Source organism: Cupressus sempervirens, chromosome 9 (assembly GCF_028749045.1).
Source record: "Cupressus sempervirens isolate cs-2001-9-10 chromosome 9, ASM2874904v1, whole genome shotgun sequence".
Lineage (NCBI taxonomy): Eukaryota > Viridiplantae > Streptophyta > Pinopsida > Cupressales > Cupressaceae > Cupressus > Cupressus sempervirens.
The window spans coordinates 138,200,668-138,224,296 of record NC_143126.1 but is presented as its reverse complement, the minus strand read 5'-3'; the positions used below and the strand labels follow the sequence as shown (position 1 = coordinate 138,224,296).

The 23,629-nt window shown below is 36.7% G+C and overlaps 1 protein-coding gene across 1 annotated transcript in view; it reads left to right on the top strand.

Annotated features, from left to right (window-relative positions):
• Positions 1 to 23,629, top strand: part of EMB2411 (DNA replication helicase) — a 171,751-nt gene that overhangs the window by 37,383 nt on the left and 110,739 nt on the right. Inside the window, exons 14-17 of the mRNA XM_089799309.1 lie at positions 2,874 to 2,929; positions 3,091 to 3,148; positions 5,296 to 5,406; positions 5,518 to 5,574. Coding sequence (XP_089655435.1) covers positions 2,874 to 2,929; positions 3,091 to 3,148; positions 5,296 to 5,406; positions 5,518 to 5,574 — 282 coding nt within the window. The remainder of the gene's footprint in view (positions 1 to 2,873; positions 2,930 to 3,090; positions 3,149 to 5,295; positions 5,407 to 5,517; positions 5,575 to 23,629) is intronic.

Here is a 23,629-nt window from a genome sequence, read left to right as displayed (position 1 = left end):
TGTTGATTTTAACGTGTTCGTTTAACTAGGAGCAATGATTTGCCCTCCCAACCATAGACAATTCATGACTGTCTCCCCAAGCACTGCTTCTTCTCAATAAAGCAAATAATGTGTATTTTTTCATTAAGAAAGGAAGATTTACACTTCCTTTATATCTATTGGTGGTGCCCCTTTGCCAAGGGTCAACACTCTTCCAAGATGGCCCAATATAATAATAGTAATATATAATTATAAATGTCTCTTATAGCTAATTATATATCAACTAATACAATCAATATATAATTATATTATAATAAATATAATTATAATAATTACATTACCAATTATATTACCTCAGTAATTTTATAATCAATATAATATTACACTATAATTATATTATAGCAATAATAATATAATAATTGTATTATCAATATAATTGTTATATCACAACAATTATATTAGTACAACCTTCATGTTATCTATGTCGTTCTGAAGGAATCCGACCATAGCTACAATAACGTTAACAAGATGCAAATAGAGTGTGTCCAACTCGAGATACAAGGCAAATTGAGGATTGTCTTGGCTAAGGCTCTGTGGGAGTAGATATGGTGTGAGGAGGCACACCTTTTTGTGTGAGTAGACAGATATTGTGTTCTTACACTAGCCTCCAAGTGTGCCATAGCAAGAGCCAATGCCAAAAACATATTCCTAGAGTGAGTGTGAGTTTTTTCAGTGCTATGCTTCAGATAAGTACTAAAAATATTCAGAGATATTTATAATTATAAATGAGATGGAGTTATTTAGATTAAATTCTTTAAAGATGTTATTTATTCTTTTTGATCATATTAATGCTGTTGGATGCCAATTTATATATAATTTATGTTTTCTTAATATGTTTAAGTCTTAAGCTGGTTAACATTGATTAAGAAGCATTTTTGTGCATATCTATAATAGTATATGAATTATAAATATACTTTATAATATGTAAACTTAAATAATAACAATAATAATATGCTGCCATATAAAATAAATAATGATATGTAACCTATCCAGTTGGGAGAAAAGTAGCATTACAACCTCAATACACATCTGGCTTTTATGTTTTAAGTAAAACAAAATTGTGCTCAACTTCCATGTTTGAGTCCATTCACTTGCAAATGAGGATAATGTTATTGGTTTTGGGATCTCATGAATGGAGACAATCCATAATCTTGGACATATGTAAGAATTTCCTTCTGAAATCTCTCTACAGCAGTATTTGTGACTTTTATGCAATTTATGATCTTCATGCGCCTTTCAATTATCCAATACCCAAGCTATAAACTGTATAGTTTGATCTAGTTAAGTGCCTGACGTGGTGAGAACTGATTGAGGTGGAAACAGAGCGCCACTTCTGTAGGTAGAGAGTTGCACAATAAATCCACAACGAGTCATTTTGAAGTACACAGTCTTTTTCTGTTGAATAGAAACAAGCCAAAAGAATCTCCACTTGATTTAGTGCTTTCCCTATAATTTCTTCAAAACCGTGCACCCACTTTTTCCGAGTGTGAGCTATTTTGTTGGGTTTGTCAAGCGTGCACGAGGATTTGTGAATCCAAGTTTGGGTCCAGCTCAGAAAGTTTGCAATTTTGTGTTGTAGACTTGACAAGTCTAACAATGTCGAGCCTGCAACATTGAATTGTAGACTTGGTGGCTTATGCTACCAATATTCAAGAGTTTTTAATAGACTTGCATGTCTTGACTGCTCGACTTGCCCAAATCTGTAAAACCAGAAAATGAACTTGATATTCTTACAAACAATTAAAAGCAGCTTCTCGTATATTATATTTTTTAATTTTGATTTGTGCTCAAAATTTTCCACCAAGTCCAAGTTTGAACAAAAGTCTAGTTATTTTGGCAAATTTAATTGGATGCATTAGTTGCTACTTCTACATTGTGAATGAATGTCATGAAATGTTTTTTGGGGTTAAAGTGAATCAATGCTGTAATTCTTTGTAATATTTCTCATATTAACAATCTTGTTGAGATTTTCTTTAGCATATGATACAATTCGACTTGGATTGGTTATCTTGTTTACTTTATAAGTATTGACTATATTTATGTATTTATGTATGTATGTATGCATATATATATGTATGTATGTATGCATATATATATGTATGAATGTGTTTAAAAAAAGTCCCTTTAAGTCACAATTCTAAGAGAAATATCAAAATAACCTTGATCTGTAGTTCTGGAAGATTTCATATTTTAAGGACTTAAACTTTGTGCATGTGCTGTTCATTAATTGCTCATGTAACCTTGCTAGTACTTCTAATATAGGTGTGAAGACAAGAAAAGTTTAACAATATAAAGATTCAAAGCAATATAAAACCTTTTACCTTGGTTGCTCCTTCTTTGCCTAATTGAGCTGGAAGAATAGCTGCACTCAATAATCTCTTGATTTGCTTCTTTGATGTATGGAATGTGGTTGCTTATGAAACTGGCAGAATGATAGTTGGATTGGAATGATGAGAGATTATATGGATAGTATAAGTATAGTATGAACATGGATAGGGAGAAATTGTAGCACCATGACAATAGGGTGAGAAAAGATTCCTCAAATGGAACAAGCGTTGATGGAAAAAATGGATTTAAATTAATTAATATGAAAATTAGTTTACATGTGTCAGAAGGTGGTGTTAGGAGGATGAATGCTTAGGTGATGTGTTGAAAGGTGATGTCTGGTGTCTGCAGTATGCAAAGGGTTATTTTAAATGAGGTATAAGAATATAATTACATTATAATGGACTTTCAAATGCTCATTTATCCATCTTTTCCTTTAAAAAATTTAAAGCTTCATTCAACCTAATTTATAACTAACACTAATGGTATTTCTCTCTAAAATTAATCAGGCTGCTATGGAACATCGTGCACAAGTGATCTTGTACACTCTTCTCATGTCTGACAGGTACAAGTATTATTTTCTTCAATAAAGCTTACTAGTGAAAACATGATATGGAAAAACTTAAGAAGAGAAACACACGAAGTCAAAGAGTTACACACGAAGTCGAAGAGTTATTTAATCTGTCAGATATGACAAACGTGAAATGTTCTCTGGTCCTTTTGCAGGTATATGCAAGATATTGGTTCTGGACTCCTTTATTATCTGCACACAAATCAAACACAGGTGGGCTTTGCTGCTTTGACATTTGAGGTGTTTATTGTCAATTCTATTATGTAACAAAGTGATTTTTGTCTTGACAATTTAGAGCTGTGATGCTATAATGCCAAATATATTTCTCTTTTCCTCAAAACCCTTCCTTAATCTAGGTGGTACCACTTACTATTTGATAGGTTGCTTTCATCTATATACAGTTGATGTGATATCTGTGTACAGGATTAGCTGTGAAATCTCTTTATTTAGTTTAAATTACGAGTAGATGCAATTAAGTCCATTGTTTGAAAAGTAAGGCTGACTTGCAAAGTCTCTTTATTGTGATGGTTCTAGAGATTTACATTATAGTTTCTTCCTTAATAGTACTAGCATTCTTATCATTTTTTATTTGGTATGTCAGTGGAATAACCCTTTCTGATTTTATTTTTATTTTTATAGGTAATCGGCTAATGCCTAGATTATTTATTATTATTATTAAGATTAATTATTTTTATGTGTTAATTTTGAGTAGATTTGAACCCAAGACCTCCCCGATGAGAGGCTCACAATTTACCGTTGCGTTGTAGTCTCTTGCCTGTAATAACCCTTTCCTATTACCTCTTAAATTTTGTACTCATTAGACTGGCATCATGGCAAGCAATTTATATATTGTCTTGGTAGCATACAGTTTCATCCCCATTCTTTTAATTACAAGTTTGTTTTATGGTGACATGCTTAAGACTATGAATCCCAAATCTGTTTTATTCTGATTGATGACACACTGAGACTGTGAATTGGTTCTTCAAACTCAAATTGTAATCACCATAATTCGAACTTTTTCCATAGTAAATATTTCAGAACAATAATGCATTTATACATTTGCCAGAAAGTATGATAAGAGATTTATGCAGCTGTTAACTATTGCAGTTCTGATGCTCACCGCTAGCATTCTGAATAATAATCTGGACTCTAAATTCTCTCATCAACTGCTATTTGTATAATCGAATGCTTGATGTATCCTTTATGGACCCCTGTAGAAGTAAAGATATGATGTGGCAAGTTCCTCTGTGGGTCAAAATATCTGTACCTGTGTCATGTTGAAGAGCGGTAGCATCAGAAGAAAAGGGTGTCTTTACCATAACTAAACTCCCGCTACAATTCTTGCACTCAAACGTGTTGTGTATCTGCTGCAGAGTGGATGCTAATAAATTAATAATCGTGTACAGAACCCGACACAGAGGTTTTCCGTGTTTAGTTTGATTTGAAGGCACTAAAATCTTCCAGACCTTCACAGTTTCAGTTCATGCTGGAATGGAATCTGGTATTGAGTCCCTAATTGCCCAGCATTTCTTTCATTTCATTTGAACCTCATTGTATTCGCAAACTACAGCCTTCATGCTACCAACTTGCAAATTGGAACAGAACAGAATAATCATTCTCGATCCTGGGAATTTCAATGCTATTCAGTCTATGATTTGTGTTTGACTGTGAAACTATTCTAGTGGTCTCTGAAACATTCATCTTGGCTGTGGAATGTCTGTCACTTGCCCAAATACAATGGATCCTATTAATGCAATACAAATTTTCTCTTGGAATCAGTTACTGGTGGGAGTATGACAATACTTGATATTGGTTATAAACTCAACCTGCAGGAACACCCGTGTTTGCTTGGTCTGAGAACCTTGGAAGCTTCTGTATCTTCACCACTTTCTTTTAATGACATCGAGCTTCCAGTCTTTCTCTGCGTTACCAATAATTCCTGCCAGAAAATATCGCTATGACTCCTTGCCATTTTTCACCTTCAATCTGCAATCTATCTATTAATCTGCAATGACCTATAGTCCAGTTCTTCCACTGAGAATTTGTCAGTCGGCTCCAATTCCGAGAATGATTTAAACATTCAAGATTTAATCATCCAACCTGTCCTCCTTCATTTACCGAAGTCTTCTGATAACAAAAGAATTCCTGTAATCAAATACTCCAGAGATTAATTAATATTAGTTTGTATCTTATGATAAATATTAATAATTATTTATTGAAGACATATAATTTATTTTTTAATATTAGTTTGTGTTGTAAGAGCCAATTTTAAATAATCAATATTGTTTTATTGAATGATTATTCTAAGGGACATTACAGTCAGATCCTCCTTATAATGTTTCTATTATGTTTTCCTGTAGGGAGTTGCAGTTCAACATGCAGATCTTGTTGGTCTTATGATGCGGAGGAATGACCATGCATCCAATTTATTAGCAGCATCATCAGCGCAGTTGTTGCCTCCAATGCTAAAGGTTCAACATTTTTGGCATTATTGATAATAAATGAGCAATTTTGAAAATGCCTTCTTTTGGCAGGGCTTATTATGTAGTTGTGCTAATAGTATGGTAACTCTGGTTGTGCAGAGCTATAGTATGTGTCAAGGCTGTCGACATCTTGATGCATGTACTGTTTATCATAAGGTATAGAAATTATATAATTGTGTTTTTGTCATTTTTCTTGGTAAAATAGGATTGATGGCAAAACACGTTACTCAATACCTATGCATCTTTGTGCAACTTCCATAGATAATTAAAGTTCCTAGTCCTATTCCAAGTATAGATTTTTCACAAAGATCTATCCTTGTCAATAATTCTATGTAATGTCCCCAGCTGATTTTTTGTAGATGTCAAAATCCGATGGTTAAATGCTGATTAGCAATATTAATAGCAATAAATCAAAGAGACTGTCATTTACCAAAATATTGTGATTAATACAGCAGAGCCAAAAGTAACTAATATTGATATAAGTCTGGAAATCCTCATATACCAAACGCAATCAATTATTGCAACTAATCTGAACTATAATGCCTTATATAATCATGAGAAAAGTTGTTAACAGCAAATAAGCTTGTCTTACAGTTGCAAATGTTGAAACTTTTATATTTCCAAATTTCCATGTACAGTTATTGAAGTAATGACACCCTGATACTTACAAATAGTGACATGAAGAGCAAATACTTCTTGTGACAACAACAACAAACCCTTACAAATATTATTCAGTGAAATCCAAAATATTATTGATCATAAATTCTGAAATAAATATTTATTGCAATAAATTGTAAGCTTTTTTGTAATGTCCCCATGTTTGTGCCTTCCTTAGTGCCAGTTTTCAAGCAGGATTGGCCTATTATCCGGGTTCCTGTAGGCCAATTTATTGTATAAGGAGACCACCTAGGGGTTGCAGATGTACACAAGACATCTTTTGACTACATTTTGGGAGTTTATTTGATGTTGCCAAGGGTTAGAAATAGTATTCTAAATTATAGAAGGGCTTCCTATTTTGTAGGAGGGAGCCTAGTTTTGTGGAGATTGGTAGAAGGTTCTATGAGCTGTTTTGGACAGTTTAGATGGACAACTGGTGCTAAAGTGCAATTGGCATAACGAGATTAAACTTGGGAAGTTCAAGGTCAAATGGTTTGGACCCTACAAAATACAGTAAGTTGACGACAATGGAGCCATTAAGCTGTAGACTCTCGAAGGACGAGAGATGGTGTATCCAGTTAATTGTTCGAAATTGAAAATCTATCATTAGAGGAACGAGGGTCGTAGAGTTAATACCAGTTGCCCAAAAGAGAGGAATACTTAGAAAAAAAAGTAAGCAGAAGTCACCGCGCAATGACTGTCATCGAACAATGTCTATCATCAAACAGTGAAGTCACCTGATAAGTAGGAGATAATTTCCACAGCAAGTCAAGTTGTGATATTGCTATCAGGATTTAATTGTGTGATTTTTGAGTCAAACTCATTGACCCATGTTTCATGAGTAGTGATTCAACATGAATCCATCTCTAATGAGAATAAATGGAACACTTAGCACTCATTGGATCTAGGTGATGCTGACAGGGGTGAAGCACCAGGACTTCCCAAGAAGTCACCCATCCCAGTACTACTCCAGCTTGAGTGTGCTTAACTACGGAGTTTCCTCCATGGTTAAACCCAAAGCTTGCAATCCCATTTGCAAAACCTTACCTTGTCTTCCTTCTTGTTTGTCTCTTGCTTTTGTTTCTTCTCAATCATCGTTTGGTGCTTCTGCTTTGGCCGGCTCTTCTGTTTGTATGCTCAGTCCCATAAACCGTGTCGATTTTTCGTGGACATTAATAATATTATCTTATCTTATCTTATCTTATCACCAAGTGTTGTGCCTTATGAACCATTCATTAGAAAACCCCTTAAGCTCATCAATTGATAAGTAGGAGATAATTTCCACAGCAAGTCAAATTGTGATATTGTTATCAAGATTTAACTGTGTGATTTTTGAGTCAACTCATTGACCCATGTTTCATGAGTAGTGATTCAACATGAATCCATCTCTGATGGGAATAAATGGAACGCTTAACACTCATTGGATCTAGGTGATGCTCATAGGGGTGAAGCACCGGGACTTCCTGGGAGGTCATCCATCCGTTGGCAAAAGACCACCGCACATCACCATCCAAGAAATAAACACTGCCACCACACAAATTAAAACACAGACACAAACATGATAATTGCACCTGCAAAATGACAGGAATATTTCTTTAGGGTTTGTGTGGAAGAACTAATACAAAATTTTTGATTGGAAGAAAGAGAAAACTAGCTCAAAGCTGTGGTCCCGTTAGCATCATTAAATCCTACCATCGACTTCAAGGAGTCAGTTGTCGGGCATCAAGGCAAGCATTAAGCGTCTGTAGGATTGGAGTAACCCAACGGGAGAAGGTAGAGGAAGACGTTGAGAGTCATTCCACGGACTGTGGTGAGGCCATTGGTGGAAGAAGAGTATTGTCAGAGAAGGAACAAGTGGCATACAAAGAAAACTGGAAAGCAATGCTGTACGACCATTGGAAGAATTAGTTATTACAAGAAATCACAGAAGCAAGACGATTATGGACTGAGCTAGAAAGAGAACCGCTTCTTGGAGAACAAAGTTACAAATTTGCCAAGTTTGAGTTCCAGGATGACCAAGAACGCTCAAATTTTTCTTTTAGGTGTAAAAGTTGCAGGCAGTATGGACAAAGGTAAAAAGACGAGGAGACTGAGAGCTTCTACAACCCCAACCAAAGAGTACGTGACGCCACATACAATTATGTTTGAAGGCTTGAATGGTTTGGATTGCCGGAGGTGGTGGTTCTAGAGTGCAACAACACCAGATAACCAGGTTATTGAAGATAACTTGAGACATGCGTAGGTGCAATGGATGATACAAATGCCGATATTGCATCAAGGATTTTGAAAGCCCTCTCCAAGCAATGATTGAGACCTTTGATAACGTCTCCATGAAGAGCACAATATCACACATGGACCACTTGGTAGTAGTTTCTTTCACACCATCAGAATTCAAGCAATGAAAGGGCATAAAGTGGAGTTAAAAAAGTTGCGAAAATTGGCTTAGGAGGTGAAAGATATCTACATTTGGCTAATCTGTCGAGATGACCTTACAGAGGTAGAGAGGGAGACGCTTAACAAGGCTTCCCAAAACAGGGGCATAAAGAGGTCGTTTATCAAAGATCGGCATCGGAGAGGCTTGATGGACTTGGTCAAAAGTCAGTAACAGGCTCCAGTTGTGCGTGCAAAATTTCATTTCAGTAGTCTCCATTATGAATAACTTGTTGGGAGGAAGGGTTTATAATTGGGGCATATTATTATCTGAGTGCATGTACGATTTTATGACCCTTCAACACAGGATGTTCTGCATGTTGCACCACGCGATCATATTTAGACATTTAGACATGCCAGGCTGTCAAAAAGCAGTAGGACAAAAGAGGTCCAGACAGGCGACAAATGTTAGCTTAGGTCTTGGGGATATGGATAGCAGGCCCTAGGAGATGTCCGAGGATGAGAATGATATAGAAGAGGACGAAGATGAGGAAGTGGAGGTGATTTCAGAAACCCGACTGTTATTTCCACGACCTATGTTCTTTAGCACAACTCATTTGACACCCATTACCACAATGCCCTTATTCTGACATTTGGTTAGGTTAGAGCAACAATAGATATGACTCCACTGACAATGATGATAGTGAAGGTTTCGAGGGTGAACGAGACTACGGTGATGGAGGCCACTAGTGATAGCATCGACCACAGAGAGCACTTTAGTAGTTGCTGATATGCCTCAGACAGTTGAAGATTTGGTTAGAAGTGTGATAGAAGGAGTTGGGGAGATTGCAGGTGATGGATCACAGGAGTAGGTTCAACTGGAGGTGATTGGGTCAAATGCGGTGGTGACTATGGATGCCGCATTATTGGTCGAGCCAGTAGGAGGTAGTCTTGGGGCGAGCATGGATGTGAGTATTCCAGAGCAATAACATCATGCATCAGCAAGACAAAGCAGTTCATCGGGTTGTGCGAGTGCATGCTTGGTACGATGACTACTTCCACTTGTAGCACGGGGACCTTCTATTTAGTCCCTTGTGAGAGAGGACCTTTATTCGGAGGCAATGTTGTTGGACAATGATGTCCCTAGAGACGTCGAGGCACCTTTGCTAGGAGAGATGGGAGAATATAGTAGAGTAGCAGCAGGAGGGGAAGTAGAGATTATGGTGCAAGCAGAGGACGAAATACCAAGAGATGATAGGAGGGATGCAGATGTACATGCATACCTCCATGCTATTACTAAGATAGTGGATAGAGGCAGGTTGCTTGCAGAAGAGGTGCTTGCATTGCGACGAAAGGAGAAAGCTAGGGAAGGGGCTCAGGTAGCAGCAGAGAAATCTCGAGAGGAGATAGCTACCCGACTAGCCACTCAACAGACCGCTTGGGAAGCAGAGCGTGCAGTATTGGTAGCGCAACTAGAGGCAGCCACACAAGGTAAGAGTATGGTTGAACAACAACTGGCAGAGGTAATGAAGGAAAAGGAGATAGCAAAGGTAGCCTACGATAAGGAGGCTGAATTACAAGAAGTCACATTGATGCTGAGGGAGGTAGTCGAGGAGAATTTAGAGATCGAGTAGATTAGGATATTCGCACTTAGCAAGTGTGCTAGTTGCGGAGGAAACTGAACACCTCTACGCCCCAACCAACAACTCCTCCCAACTCTTCTTAGCTTGTTTTTTCATATATGTAATCAACATTTTCCCTAGTTTGTATCCGTCATCGGCAGATGACTTTTTTTGGCAAAGGGGATGATGTTGTTGGGAATAATTGTAACCTTCGGGAATAGTTATTAGTTAAGTGTGTAAGTTGTTCGGTACTGAAGTAGTTGGAACACGATAGTTGGTTGCAACCCTTCGGGTACTATATGTACATTCACCTAAGTAGCATTAGATATGAATTTGAAGTAGATTATCTTATATTGTATTGACATTAACATTAATGGAATCAACTGTCCAATTTTATGAAACTCTGTGTTACATTCTTTACTTCTCTATTATGCATTAAACTTGTTTACTTGTGACAATAAACAGTTCCAACCCATGCTCTCAGCTGATGGTTGAAAACCTAAAGCAGCATGTGTTAAAATATGTGAGACTACTCTAGATGCACAAACTCAAGGCCCAATACTAACACTACTAGCACTCAAAAATGAAGGTAATGAAGGAATTGGTGAAGATTCTCTAGTACCACCAATGTCTTCCATCTTCTCTCTATTCATTTTTTAATCTCTATTTGCTGCTTGCAGTTTTCGAATTGAAGTTTCACTTCATTTGTAACCTTGGGAGGCACATGTTTGCATGGATCAGGATGTAGTGTGCAAGATGGTATTTCAATTTGTTAATTCCTCCATCTCTTTTATTTTTTCCATGGGTAATAATAGCATGTTTCCAAAAAGGATCGCTTCTAATCGGTGTATGGGGCATTGTGACAGCAACAATTTATGCTTGTAAAGAATGCTGCAATAACATACAAATAGTAAAAAACTTAACATCTATGATTTATAGTTATACTAGTATGAAACAACTAGGGTTACAAATATAAAACTATATATATTTTTTAGCAAAAACACTTAAGGTTTATTCAACAAAAATAATAAACACACCTAGGGCTTGTTCTTTGGTTCACTACAACAAAATAGCAAATAGAAAAAAGGAAATATAAAAGAGAAACTAAATTTTTGCTAAAAAGCAATTAATTATTTCAAAATACAAACTCAACTCTTAAATTTTGCTTGAAATCAATGGGGAGCTCTTTCCAATATTTTGTAGATTCTTCTAGATGCACGAAAAGTAGCTTCAAACCTGCCCAGCTGTGATTCAACCATTGATTTATGCTCAATCTCCTTGCTGATTTCCCTTCAATGCAATCCAATTTTGGCATAAAAAACTCTCTTTTTTCTTTCTCATTCTGCTTGAAAATGAAATGAAATTGCATTTTGGGTGTAGTAGAAAATATAAGACATAGAAAAGAGTCATTTTCTTTTCTTTTTGCCAAATAGTGTTGTGATCGAGTTTGTAAAGTTTCTGCAAATTATGCTATAAATCAGACTGAGTTAACTTTCTTTAATGCTTGCTGAAGATGATCTTCTTTAGTTGAGACTTGAAGTGTTTATCAATAGTATAAATACTATTCTGGAAATGTTCTTAGTCTGCAATAATTTGAATAAGGCAGTAATGTAGAGGAGCAGATTTTATTTTGTATTATGTGCTCTCTATCCTCATACTGACCCTATATTTATATTGAACCCAAGAGGCATGTCCTTACAAAGGACATGACTCTTCTAGGTCAGCCTTATAATAAACACATAATTATCCTTCGAGATCGATGTCTATTAGAAGATCAAATTAGATAGCAAACAAAGTTTAACAATCATGCAAACTAAACATTATTTAATGCTCCTAAATGAGATGCCAATAAGGTAATTCATAAAGGGTTATAAATAGGCAAATCCTACATGAGGATGTCCATGTTTTATCTGATTATGTGCGATTTGTTGTTCAGATCAATATGTTATCGAAGTTATATAGAATTAACACTCCCTCTTAACTTGATAATCATATTGAGAGATAACATATCTAGCAACATCAATCAAGATGAATAAGCATAGATTGATACTCTATATCTATCTGAATCTTCTAAGCATGTGGTATCATAGAACACATTATACTATGTCATATTATCATCTTGTGATATGACTTATTACTCATACCAGTGATAACAATATTGCATGGAATGCAACATACAGGATGAAATTCGAAGAATGATTAAATTCTTCATTTAGCCAAGTTGTGACTCATAGGTACTGGCAATCCTATATCACAACATGATCTTGAGTTAAGATCTATCAGAACACAGGATGAAATCCGGAGAATGATTAAATTCTTCTTTTATTAATGTTGTGACTCATAGGCATAGAAATGTCTACATCACAAAATGATCTTGAACTCATCTAGATCTAACAGTAGTTCTACTGTTCAACACATTATCTAAGACATCGTCATCTCTCATAATGTCTTTTATACAAGTGTTCATTATCTTAGGGATATTCACCTCTTAAATAATGAATACAAATGGCGAAGCCCATAACAGTCAATAGCTTGACAATAAAAATTTTAATTAAAAATTATTAATGATTAAAGAATACAAATGTATTACAATTCAACCATACCAAGTCTTTTCCTGAAGTGATCTATCTTCACTAGAGAGAGAGGTTTGGTAAGAATATCGATTGTCTGATTTGCAGTACAAATGTATTCTAATTTTACAGTATTCCTATCTACCATATGTCTTACATAATGGTAAGGAATTTCAATATGCTTGGATTTGTCATGAAAAACTTGATTCACAGAAAGCTTGATGGAACTCTGGTTATCACAATGAATAATAGTAGGATTCATGGATTGACCAAATAATCCCACAAGTAACTTTCTGTGCCAAACTGCTTCCCGAGAGGCCATTGCTGCGGCAATGTATTCAGCTTTTGTGGAACTTTGTGCTACTGATGCCTGTTTTCTGCATATCCAAGATATCATCACTGAGCCTAAACTGAAACAACATCCTGAAGTGCTTTTCCTATTAGCAACACTTCCAACCCAATCCGAGTCTGTGTACCCATGTAAATCCAAGTCAACTTTCTCATACTTGAGCCCAAGATTAAGAGTGCCTTGTAAGTATCTCATGATGTGTTTGACTGCAACTAGGTGAATCTCCTTTGACTCATACATTAACAACACAACAAATGTTAGGTCTTGTATTTATCAAGTACATAAGAGACCCAATCATCTGTCTGTAAAGAGTAGAATCTATGTAAGCTGATTCTGTTGTTGCTTCCTTAAGTTTATGTAGATTAGTCTCCATTGGAGAAGACATAGGCCTGCAGTTCCACATTCCAAATCACTTCAAGATATCTAATGTATACTTTCCTTGATTAAGTATGATGCTGTCAGAATTCAGCCATACTTCCAATCCTAGGAAGTAATGAAGGAGTCTTAAATCTTTCATCTCAAATTCTCTAATTAGATCTTTCTTGCATTGATCTATAAGATGATCATCACCTGTTATGAGTAAATCATCAACATACAGTATCAAAATTATCATATCATCTTTATCCCTTTTATAATATAGATTTGGATCAGCTTCATTCTTGGAGAATCCTAAGCTGGTGAGATACTTATCAATTCTCTCATATCATGCTCTTGGAGCCTGTTTAAGCCCATAGAGAGCTTTCTTGAGCCTGCAAACAAAAACTTTAGGGTTATGAGTTTCAAATTCTTTAGGTTGCTCCAAATATACCTCTTCTGTAATCTTTTCATTCAAAAATGTTGTTTTTACATCCATCTTATGTACCTTCTATGCTTTCGATGCTCCAATAGCTAGGACTACTCTTACAGAGGTGTATCTGGCAATAGGAGCAAAGGTTTCTTCATAATCAATTCTCTCTTTTTGAGAGAATCCTCTAGCGACAAATCTGACTTTATATTTTTCAATGCTACCGTCAACAACATGTTTGATTTTAAATATTCTCTTAGAAAAACCAACGGGTTTTCTTCAGGTCTTGGAACAATTTCTCAAACATCATTCTTAATAATGGATTGGTATTCTTCCCTCATAGCATCCTTCCAAGTTATTATGTTTAATAGTATCTGAAACATTGGTTGGTTCTGATCAATTCTCTCTTTCTGAGAGAATCCTCTGGCGACAAAACTGACCTTATATTTTTCAATGCTACCGTTAGCAACATTTTTGATTTTAAATATCCACTTAGAAAAAATAACGGATTTTTCTTCAGGTTTTGGAACAATTTCTCAAACATCATTCTTAATAATGGATTGGTATTCTTCCCTCATAGCATCCTTAGAAGGGGGGAGCTTCATTTTAAATGACCATATGCATAAGAAACGACCATCACTATGAAGAGTCTATGGATTCATGGCAAAAAACGACCAACAGGCAGGGATATTTACATAAAAATGAAGTTCCATTGTGGAGCTATCAATCACAAGGTCAGAGCTCTATGTAAGAATGAGCAACTCATGCCAAAGGAGCTGGAACAACTCACACATGTGCAGCAGAAGAAATCAGCATCTACAGGGCAAAGGGAAAATTAAAACGAATTGTCCCACATCGCTTGTACACGGGGAGTTTTTGTTATTTAAATACTAAAGCACATTGAAGTAAAGTGTCTCAAAGACAAAAGCTTTTGAAGCCTCAGCCACGTGCGTGGGTCCCAGCCGGCTGGAGGAAAGAGGACCATAATTTTGACCCGACACGTAGACCAAGATGATGATGTCAGCAGAATGAACGCGATTGGAAAATTCAAAAATCTGGCGCCCCGCTACTTCGCTAGTCGGGAAATCTCAGAAAGTTCGGCTAGCGACATAGTGAGGTCACTGGAAAACTCCGAAATCCGACGAGATTCAAAATGTTAAATGGGTCCCACTTGTAGTACGAGCAACGAATCAGATCGCGCCAAGTGGCAGCGAGTAGGAGGTGATATGGCGAGTTCAGACCAGTTGCAACAAGATCGTGACATGTGGCGAATTGTGTGGATGTCGCTATCTCATCAAGCGAAGATGCTCACTAGTTAGCCATAGCGAGATAGTGACGTTGATGTGGCGGGGATGATGTGGCAGTGATGTGGAGTTCCTGACCAACCACAAGGTGCCACATGGCACAGATTTTGAGGCATGTTGTAATGTGGCGAGCAGGTCTAGAGACGCACCAGATCATGCCACGTGGCAAATCTGAGGGTTCTTGTTAACTCGCTATAAGAAAGATGCAGGGAAGATAACATGGCGAAGTAGTGAGAAGACGACATGTGGCGCTGATGAGGATGTCCAGTCAAAATGTGACACGTGGCGCTGCTCAGGTTCGAGCCAATCAAAAGATGACATGTGTCAAGCATGGTCAAACCAAGTTTGACCCGAATGGAACATATGAGGGAATTTTCAAAGGTTTTAAAATTTTAATTTTTTAAATGTTTCTCCTCAAGATCATGTGTACAGGTCAGTTTTTAAATAAAACTGGAAATTATTTATATAGTTCAAACTATATAAAGGAATAATTTTTTGAAATTTTCAAATGCAATGGAAACCAAGAATGAAGACCTAATTTTCAAAAGGACATATCTGGGGCATTTTTTGCCGAAATGGGCACTTCAATATACCGTTGGAACCGGGAGAATCCAAAATTTCCATTTTTCAGGTCGGTTTTTACACAGGTGTTCACCATTTTGAGCTATAAGTCATTTTGTGATTTTTGGGGCATTGGTAGCAGAACATGCATTTTTGATTATGGAGCATCAGAATTGGTTAGAGGATAGTTCTAAAAGCTTTTCGGGCTCTGAATGTGGAGAAAATCAACTCTAAGCAGTTTTCTTGCATTTTGGAGGTCACTTTGAATTGATTTTCACTTTTTACACCGAGTCCATTTCAACACCAAAATCAGTTTCATCCTTTCATCATCAGATTTTTGAGATATTTTTTTGCCTGGTAGAGGCCAAATGATGAGGTTTAGATATGATATGCAGTTGTAGAGAGAAGGGGGAGAGAGGTTTTTTCATCTTCTTGAAGGGGAATTCTGAAGGGACACTTGTCGACTGCAAATTCAATCCGAGAATTGCCCTCTTCATACATATTCTTTCTTCTTTTTTGAGTTGTTGGTTGGTTTTTCATTTTTCAGTTCTTGGAGCTCTGCTCAGGCTGTGAAAGCCACACACCTAGCATTTTTCTGTTGTATTGAGCAGTATTTGATGTTTTATGCAGATAGTTCAGATTTGTTAGGTGATTTGTGAAGTATTTCTATACGTCTCTCATGTATTTGGTTTCAAGGAAAGCAAATAAAGAGCAACAATGGTTTCAAATCCAGTTTGAATCTTGTCTCCTGTTTGTGGATCTATAATCTTTTCTAGTTTGTGATCAAAGAGCATAGATTAGGTTGCATCTCATTTAGTGGTGTATGTGATTGAAATATCTTGCAGATGGAACAAAGAGCCATGTCATTGCTTGGTGTTTATCACAAGGTTTACTGATTTCATGAAAGGATTGTATGAGTATGAGATTCAAATATGAAGCAGATGTCTATTCACAAGGTGAAAGATAGATCAGGGATCTTGATGTAGAAATATGTCAGAGGTTTCAAGGAGATGTACTGTTGTAATTCATTTTAATTACCCAACAGATAAGGCACTGGTCAAAGATAGGATCATTAAATTTTGTTGCTCATACTTAGGTCTTGCTGTTATCAACATATTAAATCAATTTTCCCTTTTATGTTGAAAGCTATTCAATGTTAACCCGCACTTAGCTTGCCAATTTCATGAGTTATGTTCTTAGCTATTTCATGTTTGTGATTTCTGGTTAAGTATAGAAGATTTAGAGGTTTTTATCTGCTTTACATTAGATTCAGTGTATGCTTTGATAACTGGTACCATATAAAGAATCTATAGGTATACCCGCCTAGATTTTGCAGAGCCTGAAGTGCAGAAGGAGTGCAGCCTTATAGTTGGCCTAGGTTCTTGGTGAAGTGTGTCCATTATTGGAGATAGCTGCCCATAGATGCATTCTTGCCTTGCATACTTGGTTGTTTAAACACTATTAAATCAGGAGCCAACAATGTCCATGTATGAAAGTGAATCAAACTCCAAAAACAAGGAATCAGCCTTATAGGAAGATATGGGAAGAGAAGCAATGTAGCCTCCCCTCAATGATGAATGCACACCCATGAAAGAAGCTCCTTGATGATTGAAGAAGTTGCACCATGAGAATTGAATGATGTTCCTCCTTGTAGGAAAAAATGGTGCCATAGGTGTAGTAGAGAATGCTCCCCAACTAGTAGGAAGAATCCTTAGAAGATATGATGTTTGAGAAAATTGGAATACAATCTCCAAAGATTGATGTGTCTCCTTTGAAGCAAAAGAGTCCTTCTCCAATTGCTGTAAAGAAGTGTCCACAATCATGTTAGTCTCGAAAGAAAGATCAAGTGGTTGAGGGTCAGAGTGTTCCCTCGCAACAAGTGAAGAAGAAGTCTCCTTAACAAAGAGAAGATAGATGTCATCAAGGACGTCTCCCACGTCTTCAATGTAAGACTCCACAAACAACACTGCAATGTTTGGAAGGAAGTCATCCCATGAAGCTGAAATAGGAAGACATGGTGTTCCTGCTGCACTAAATCAGGAGCATTTGTGGCTAGAATTGGATCAGTAGAAGCAATAGGAGCATCAGGAGGTAGGATCTCAACTGGAGTTGTAGGTACCATAACTGGATTGTCTGGAGGTAGAATGTCTTCTGGAAATGGAGGGACTGTTGGATCTCCATATGCTTTCCAAAGGGCCATCCAAAGATCATAAGGTTCAGTGATCTTTCCAAGGACATCAAAGCAATCATAACTGATATTGAAAAAAATGGCTGACACAATTATTCTAATAGGTGTCGGATCAGTGTAAGAGGGTAGTTCTTTGCAACATAGAAAAGGAAATACTTCCTTATGCTCTCTTAGATGATCAATCATCAAAGCACTCCATTTGTGATAGTTCCTTTTTGTCAACTTCAATTTTAAGCCAAACTGACACTTGTGACATGACTCCATGAGATCAATAAATATATGCACCTCCAAAATGCAAAAACAATCAATGAAATCCTTCCCCCCCCAAATGAATGATTTGGCACTTTATACTTAGTGCATTTACAATAGCCACTTGCCAATTTAGGCCTAAGTGTACTTCTAATTTTGTTGTTTATAGCCTCCTTTTGGAGTTCAAATTTGGTACTTTATAATGTAGCTCAAATGTACAACAATTTTGAAGTTTGATCAAAGTATTACAATGCAAAAAAGGACCTATTTTTGAAAGTGGTATTTTTGTTCGCACAAGCCTATAATCTGATTGCAGATTTGGAAAGTAGACGAAAAATTAAGCACTTAAATAAAAAACGAAACTTGAAAGTGTGTCTAAATGAGCCCATACAGAGCATTTGAAGTTGCAAAATGCAGGATTGGACAAGTATAGTTGCCAAAAATTGAATTTTCTGACAAATCCGTGCACCAAAACCAGAAAATAATAGCACCATTGAAAAATTCAAGAAATTCTAGCCAAAAAAAAAAAAATATTGCACATGATTTGGTGTTTGGATGATTGAGATATGGCCTCCTGAAGTTGGACTGTCAAAACAAAACTGCATATGGAGAGGGGTCTGCTTAGCAAACTGTGAGATTAAATTTGACATCCAAATGGCATTCGCGACAGTGCAACTTGGCCTGCTGGTGAGGTCAAACAATCGTCAACTTTAAGACAATGTATAGATGACCTCAACAAAAAAAGAGCCCTTGGGTGACGTGGCAATACAAACAGGTGACTGGGCATAGCTGTACGGTGACATGGCTGTACGAACGTTGATGTGGCTCTGACTGTGTGTATGAATGCATTGACTGTGCCAAATTTGATGTGTATCACCGAGATTACGTGTCGCTGACATGGGCTGTATGGAATAGGTGATGTGGAAGCCGACTTGGCAAATTTGATTGCAGACGTGTCTCAGCGTGGCAGGTGACTGTGCCGGCCGCTGATGTGGCTACAAAGCAGCATGGTGTCGATGCGTGGCAGGAATTGAGAGCACTACGTGGCGGTGTCCACGAAAGATGGACGTGACATCGACGCTGGAGTTTTGAGAAGCAGCGGGAGGTATATCCCCGGCGGGTTCAGTGGGGATTAATCCCACATGCACCCTGTTGGTGGATGTGGAGGGATTAAAAGGTCGGGCTTGTTGAATGTTAAAACGGCTTAAAGCCGCTCGTGCCTTATGCAATTGCCGGTTGAAGATGTCGTCACCGGTTTATCTATGGTTGCCACTGGTAATGAATTCCACTGCCGATTATGTGAATTCGGCTGGCGAGTTTGATTTGCCGGTTTCGGTTGGAATCTGTCGTCGGATTGTAAATGGAATATACCTTGGAATATTCTATTGGCGCCAAGATTTGACCACCCAGTTAGCTTGCAAAAAAATGCTTCTCTACACAATTTTTTTAGAAACAAAAATCTGAAAATTGCAGAGACAGAAATTAAAATATGCAGATCCGAAAAATAAATTCATAGACCTAAAAGATCATACCAAATTCTGCAAATCAAGCTTTCAGGTTCTGGTTTGCAAAAAAATTTGCCTCGATTTTGACTATGGCCTAGGGTAGGCAAATTTATAGTCAAAATTCACTGAATTGACGCTCCGGACGCAATGGTGAGGTCCGCTTTGGCTCTAGACGCTCTCAATAGCTGCAGATTCTTCGGATTTGAATCGAGGTCCTCAGAGAGGTGAAGCAAAAATGGTCTCCAATGGCTATGAAATGACGCTCCTATGGCTTTGATACCATGTAAGAATTTGCCTTACGGCAAAATGACGCCAAGATCAAGAAGCTCAAGAACAAAGCACAATATGGACTAAATGATGTATGATCATAATAACAATATGAGAATAAATTAATGTTGTACATGTACACTAGAAGTGCTTGTATATAAAGGCCTCTAGAATGACTAGGAGTTAGCAAAATGATAAGCCTTACAACTAAGCACATATCCACCAAGAGTGGATTATCCTCCATTGAGCACAGGAGTTTGTGCGATGATGAGAGGATAAGCTTACATAGGTGTATCACATAAAAAGATGTTTTAGACATCATGTGCTTAATTAGAGTGCGAACAACTCTGTTGTTTACATGACAACTCAGTTGATTATGCAAACTCTTGTGTTGTAGACACCATGTACAAAAATGAGTTGCTAACTCTTGTGTTGTCAACAAGACAACTCATATGAGTACGCATACTCTTACGTGTCTAACTAATAAATAATAAAATAATGCATTTTACCTAAGTAAACCTAAGTAAAGTGTAAATAATAATTAATTATTTATTGTAACATGCTAAAGATGATCTTCTTTAGTTGAGACTTGAAGTGTTTATCAATAGTATAAATACTATTTTGGAAATGTTCTTACTCTGCAATAATTTGAATAAGGCAGTAATGTAGAGGAGTAGACTTTATTTTGTATTTTGTGCTCTCTATCCTCATAGTCACCCTATATGTATATTGAACCCAAGAGGCATGTCCTTACAAAGGACATGACTCTTTTAGGTCGGCCCTTATAATAAACACATAATTATCCTCCAAGATCGGTGTCAATTAGAAGATCAAGTTAGATAGCAAACAAAGTTTAACAACGATGCAAACTAAACATTATTTAATGCTCCTAAATGGGACGTCGATAAGCTAATTCATAAAGGAGGCAAATCCTACATGAGGATGTCCATGCTTTATCTGATCATGTATGATCTGTTGTTCATATCAGTTGTTATTGAAGTTACATAGAATTAATAGAGTTTGAGCACAAGATTCACCTAGATTTGCCAAGTTTGGCGGCTACTTGACTATTGAGTATCCTTGGCTCACCAAGGGCGGCTTGCTTCTAGATTCACCGAGTCTTGCAACTCTAATCTACATACATACATGCATAGTATAGGCATACATAATACATATACATGCAATGCGATGCCAATTGAAAAAGAATAATTTGCCAGTGACATCATTAGTTTCCTCTCTACTTTGGTTTTCTTATCATAAGATCAACTTCCACGGCAGGTTTTCGTTTCCCTTGGACCCTATCTTCTAGGTGTTTTTCATAGGCTACTTATCATAGCAATATATAAACAATTAGAATGAGCTTGGTTGAAAACCTTTTCTAATGGTTAAGGATCTACATATTTGTGTAATAATCAAGTCATCTCAAGCCTTTAGTTAAGTTTAAAACTAAGACATCATTTACCACTTTTCTAGGAAAATGTGACTAATGTGCATTAATTATGCTATAACTCCCCTTGAATCCTGTTGTGAGGTTTTCACAATATCGCCCTAAAATTTTGGGGACCACCTTTTTTGATCGGCTTGACAAATTTTTGAGTTGTCCAAAAAATTTTGATTCGATTTATGAAAATTTTACATCTTGGACACCTTCAAGCTAGGAAGGGAGAAGGTTAGATTTATTTTCACCCGGTTTCAACTTGATTTTCCAGAACGACCAATTTCATCCTTAGATTGAACAAATTTCAAAGAATCATAGTGGGCAGGATAAATTTGTAGATTTTGTACTTAGACGATTTCTTTTGAAATTTTTTATATAATTGTGTAAATTTGAATAATTTTCAAAAAATGAAATTTTGTTAGATTTAAGTTTTTTGGAAAATCTTGAATTTCTTTGGTGAGAAAAAATTAATTTTTGTGATGATGAGATCAAATTGCAAAATCGATTTTGGATTCTAGAGAAAATGATTTATTTCTGTTAAAAAACTAAAATTGTTTAGCAAAATCGATTTGAATTGAATTGCAAAAACTGGCATTACATGGATTAAATTTGCCTTGAAAATTTTTAAGCCTTTAATGAAATTGGTCATTGAATATAAAAAAATGGCTTTTGGCTAGCCAAAATCTGATTTTAATAACATATTAATTGCTAAATCATCATTAAATGGAAACATTTAGCATCTCCAAGACATTATTTACTTTCTTTTTGTAATTTTGGTCTGATTGACAATTTAAAAAAGTAAATTTTGTTTTGGCAAAGTTAATTTTTGGCTAAACATTTAATTGGGGGCCAATTTTGTTTTCTAATTAATATTTTTTTTTGCTCCCAGGGTCCCAGTCGACCAGCTAGGAAGGATGTGCAAGTGGGGTATAAGAGGAAGCTCTTTCTCCTTTTCTCCTCATTCCTCATTCCTCCTCTTTGGTGCTTAGGCGATTTTTCCAGCTTGGCCAGATTGGCATTTTTCTTGGGCAAATTTTTCCAGCTAGGGCAGATTGGCATTATTGTTGGCAAATTTCTTCATGGTAGAGATCTATTGGCACTATTGGCGATTTTTCATGATTAAAGGCAAATTTCCCATGATTGACAATTTTCTCCAGGGCAGATTAGACTTCCTATTCTTGGCGATTTGTTTTGGCAAGGGAAAACATTTTCAGAATTGCAAAGTTGGAGGGTAGATTGGTAATTATTCAAGTCTGATTTTGTAGTTGCTAGAGGGCTGTGATTTTTTTCCATGCCCTAGCTGATTTTATATCTTCTAGAGGCTACGATTTCTCCCAAGGTTGGACGATTTTTGGTTGAAGAAGAAAACAAGGAGTAAACTCTGATTTGTAGCATGTGCATGGACAATTACAAGTGCGCCAAATTCTGATTTTTTCCAGCTAGGGCATCAAGGTTTGCAAGGGAATTGAAATTCTTAAGGTCTGATCCTAAATTCCAAAAGAAGACCTGGCTATTGGTAAAGGTAATTTCAAATCATTTAGAGTTGAAAGGGGTCCTTAAGCGGATTTCTCTTTTTCGTTCTTGTCTAGACATTGTTTCCCTTGGTTCTTCTTGCATTCATCATTCACCACTTTATCATCCCATCATAGATTGAAGTTTGGAGATTGATAAGTGTAGAATCCATGATAGGACATTTGAAGAGGCAGAAATAAGCTAGACCACCCTAGGTATTGGAGAGAGAGATATAAGTGTAGTCCATCCTAAGGCAAAGGCGAGGCAGAAATAAGTGGTAGTCCCACCCCTAGGTTGAAGATTGGAGATTGATAAGTGTAGTGATAGGGCATTTGGCGAGGCAGAAATAAGTGTAGAATCCATTGATAGAAAGAAGGTTGGAGATCGATAAGGGTAGTCCATATCACTTAGAACGAAGGGGCAGAAATAAGTGTCTAGGATGGTAGATGTTAGTGCAAGCAAAAACCTTAAGGGAACAAACACTAAGAAAGACAGAGGATATGATGCCCAAAACAACTTTCTTCTTGAAAATGAGGTGAATAACTGATACCAATGTCGGTGCAGTAAATATTATACAGGTAAAGGATAGACTAAAGGAAGGACAATCCCCCTTGGCAAAGAAGATATACAGGAGCAGAATTGTACACGCAACAACTTTTCCTCCTACCATGCCTTGTCTAGAATTGGTTATGGAGTGCGCATCCAAGTTTGATCTGATTAGTAAATCCATCATTTTTGATGAAGGGAAGAGGGTGTTGGCCAACATTGGCAGACAGGTGATTGAAGAAGCATTTAACATTCCCCAGTTCAAGAGCATGACAGTGATGATGATGAT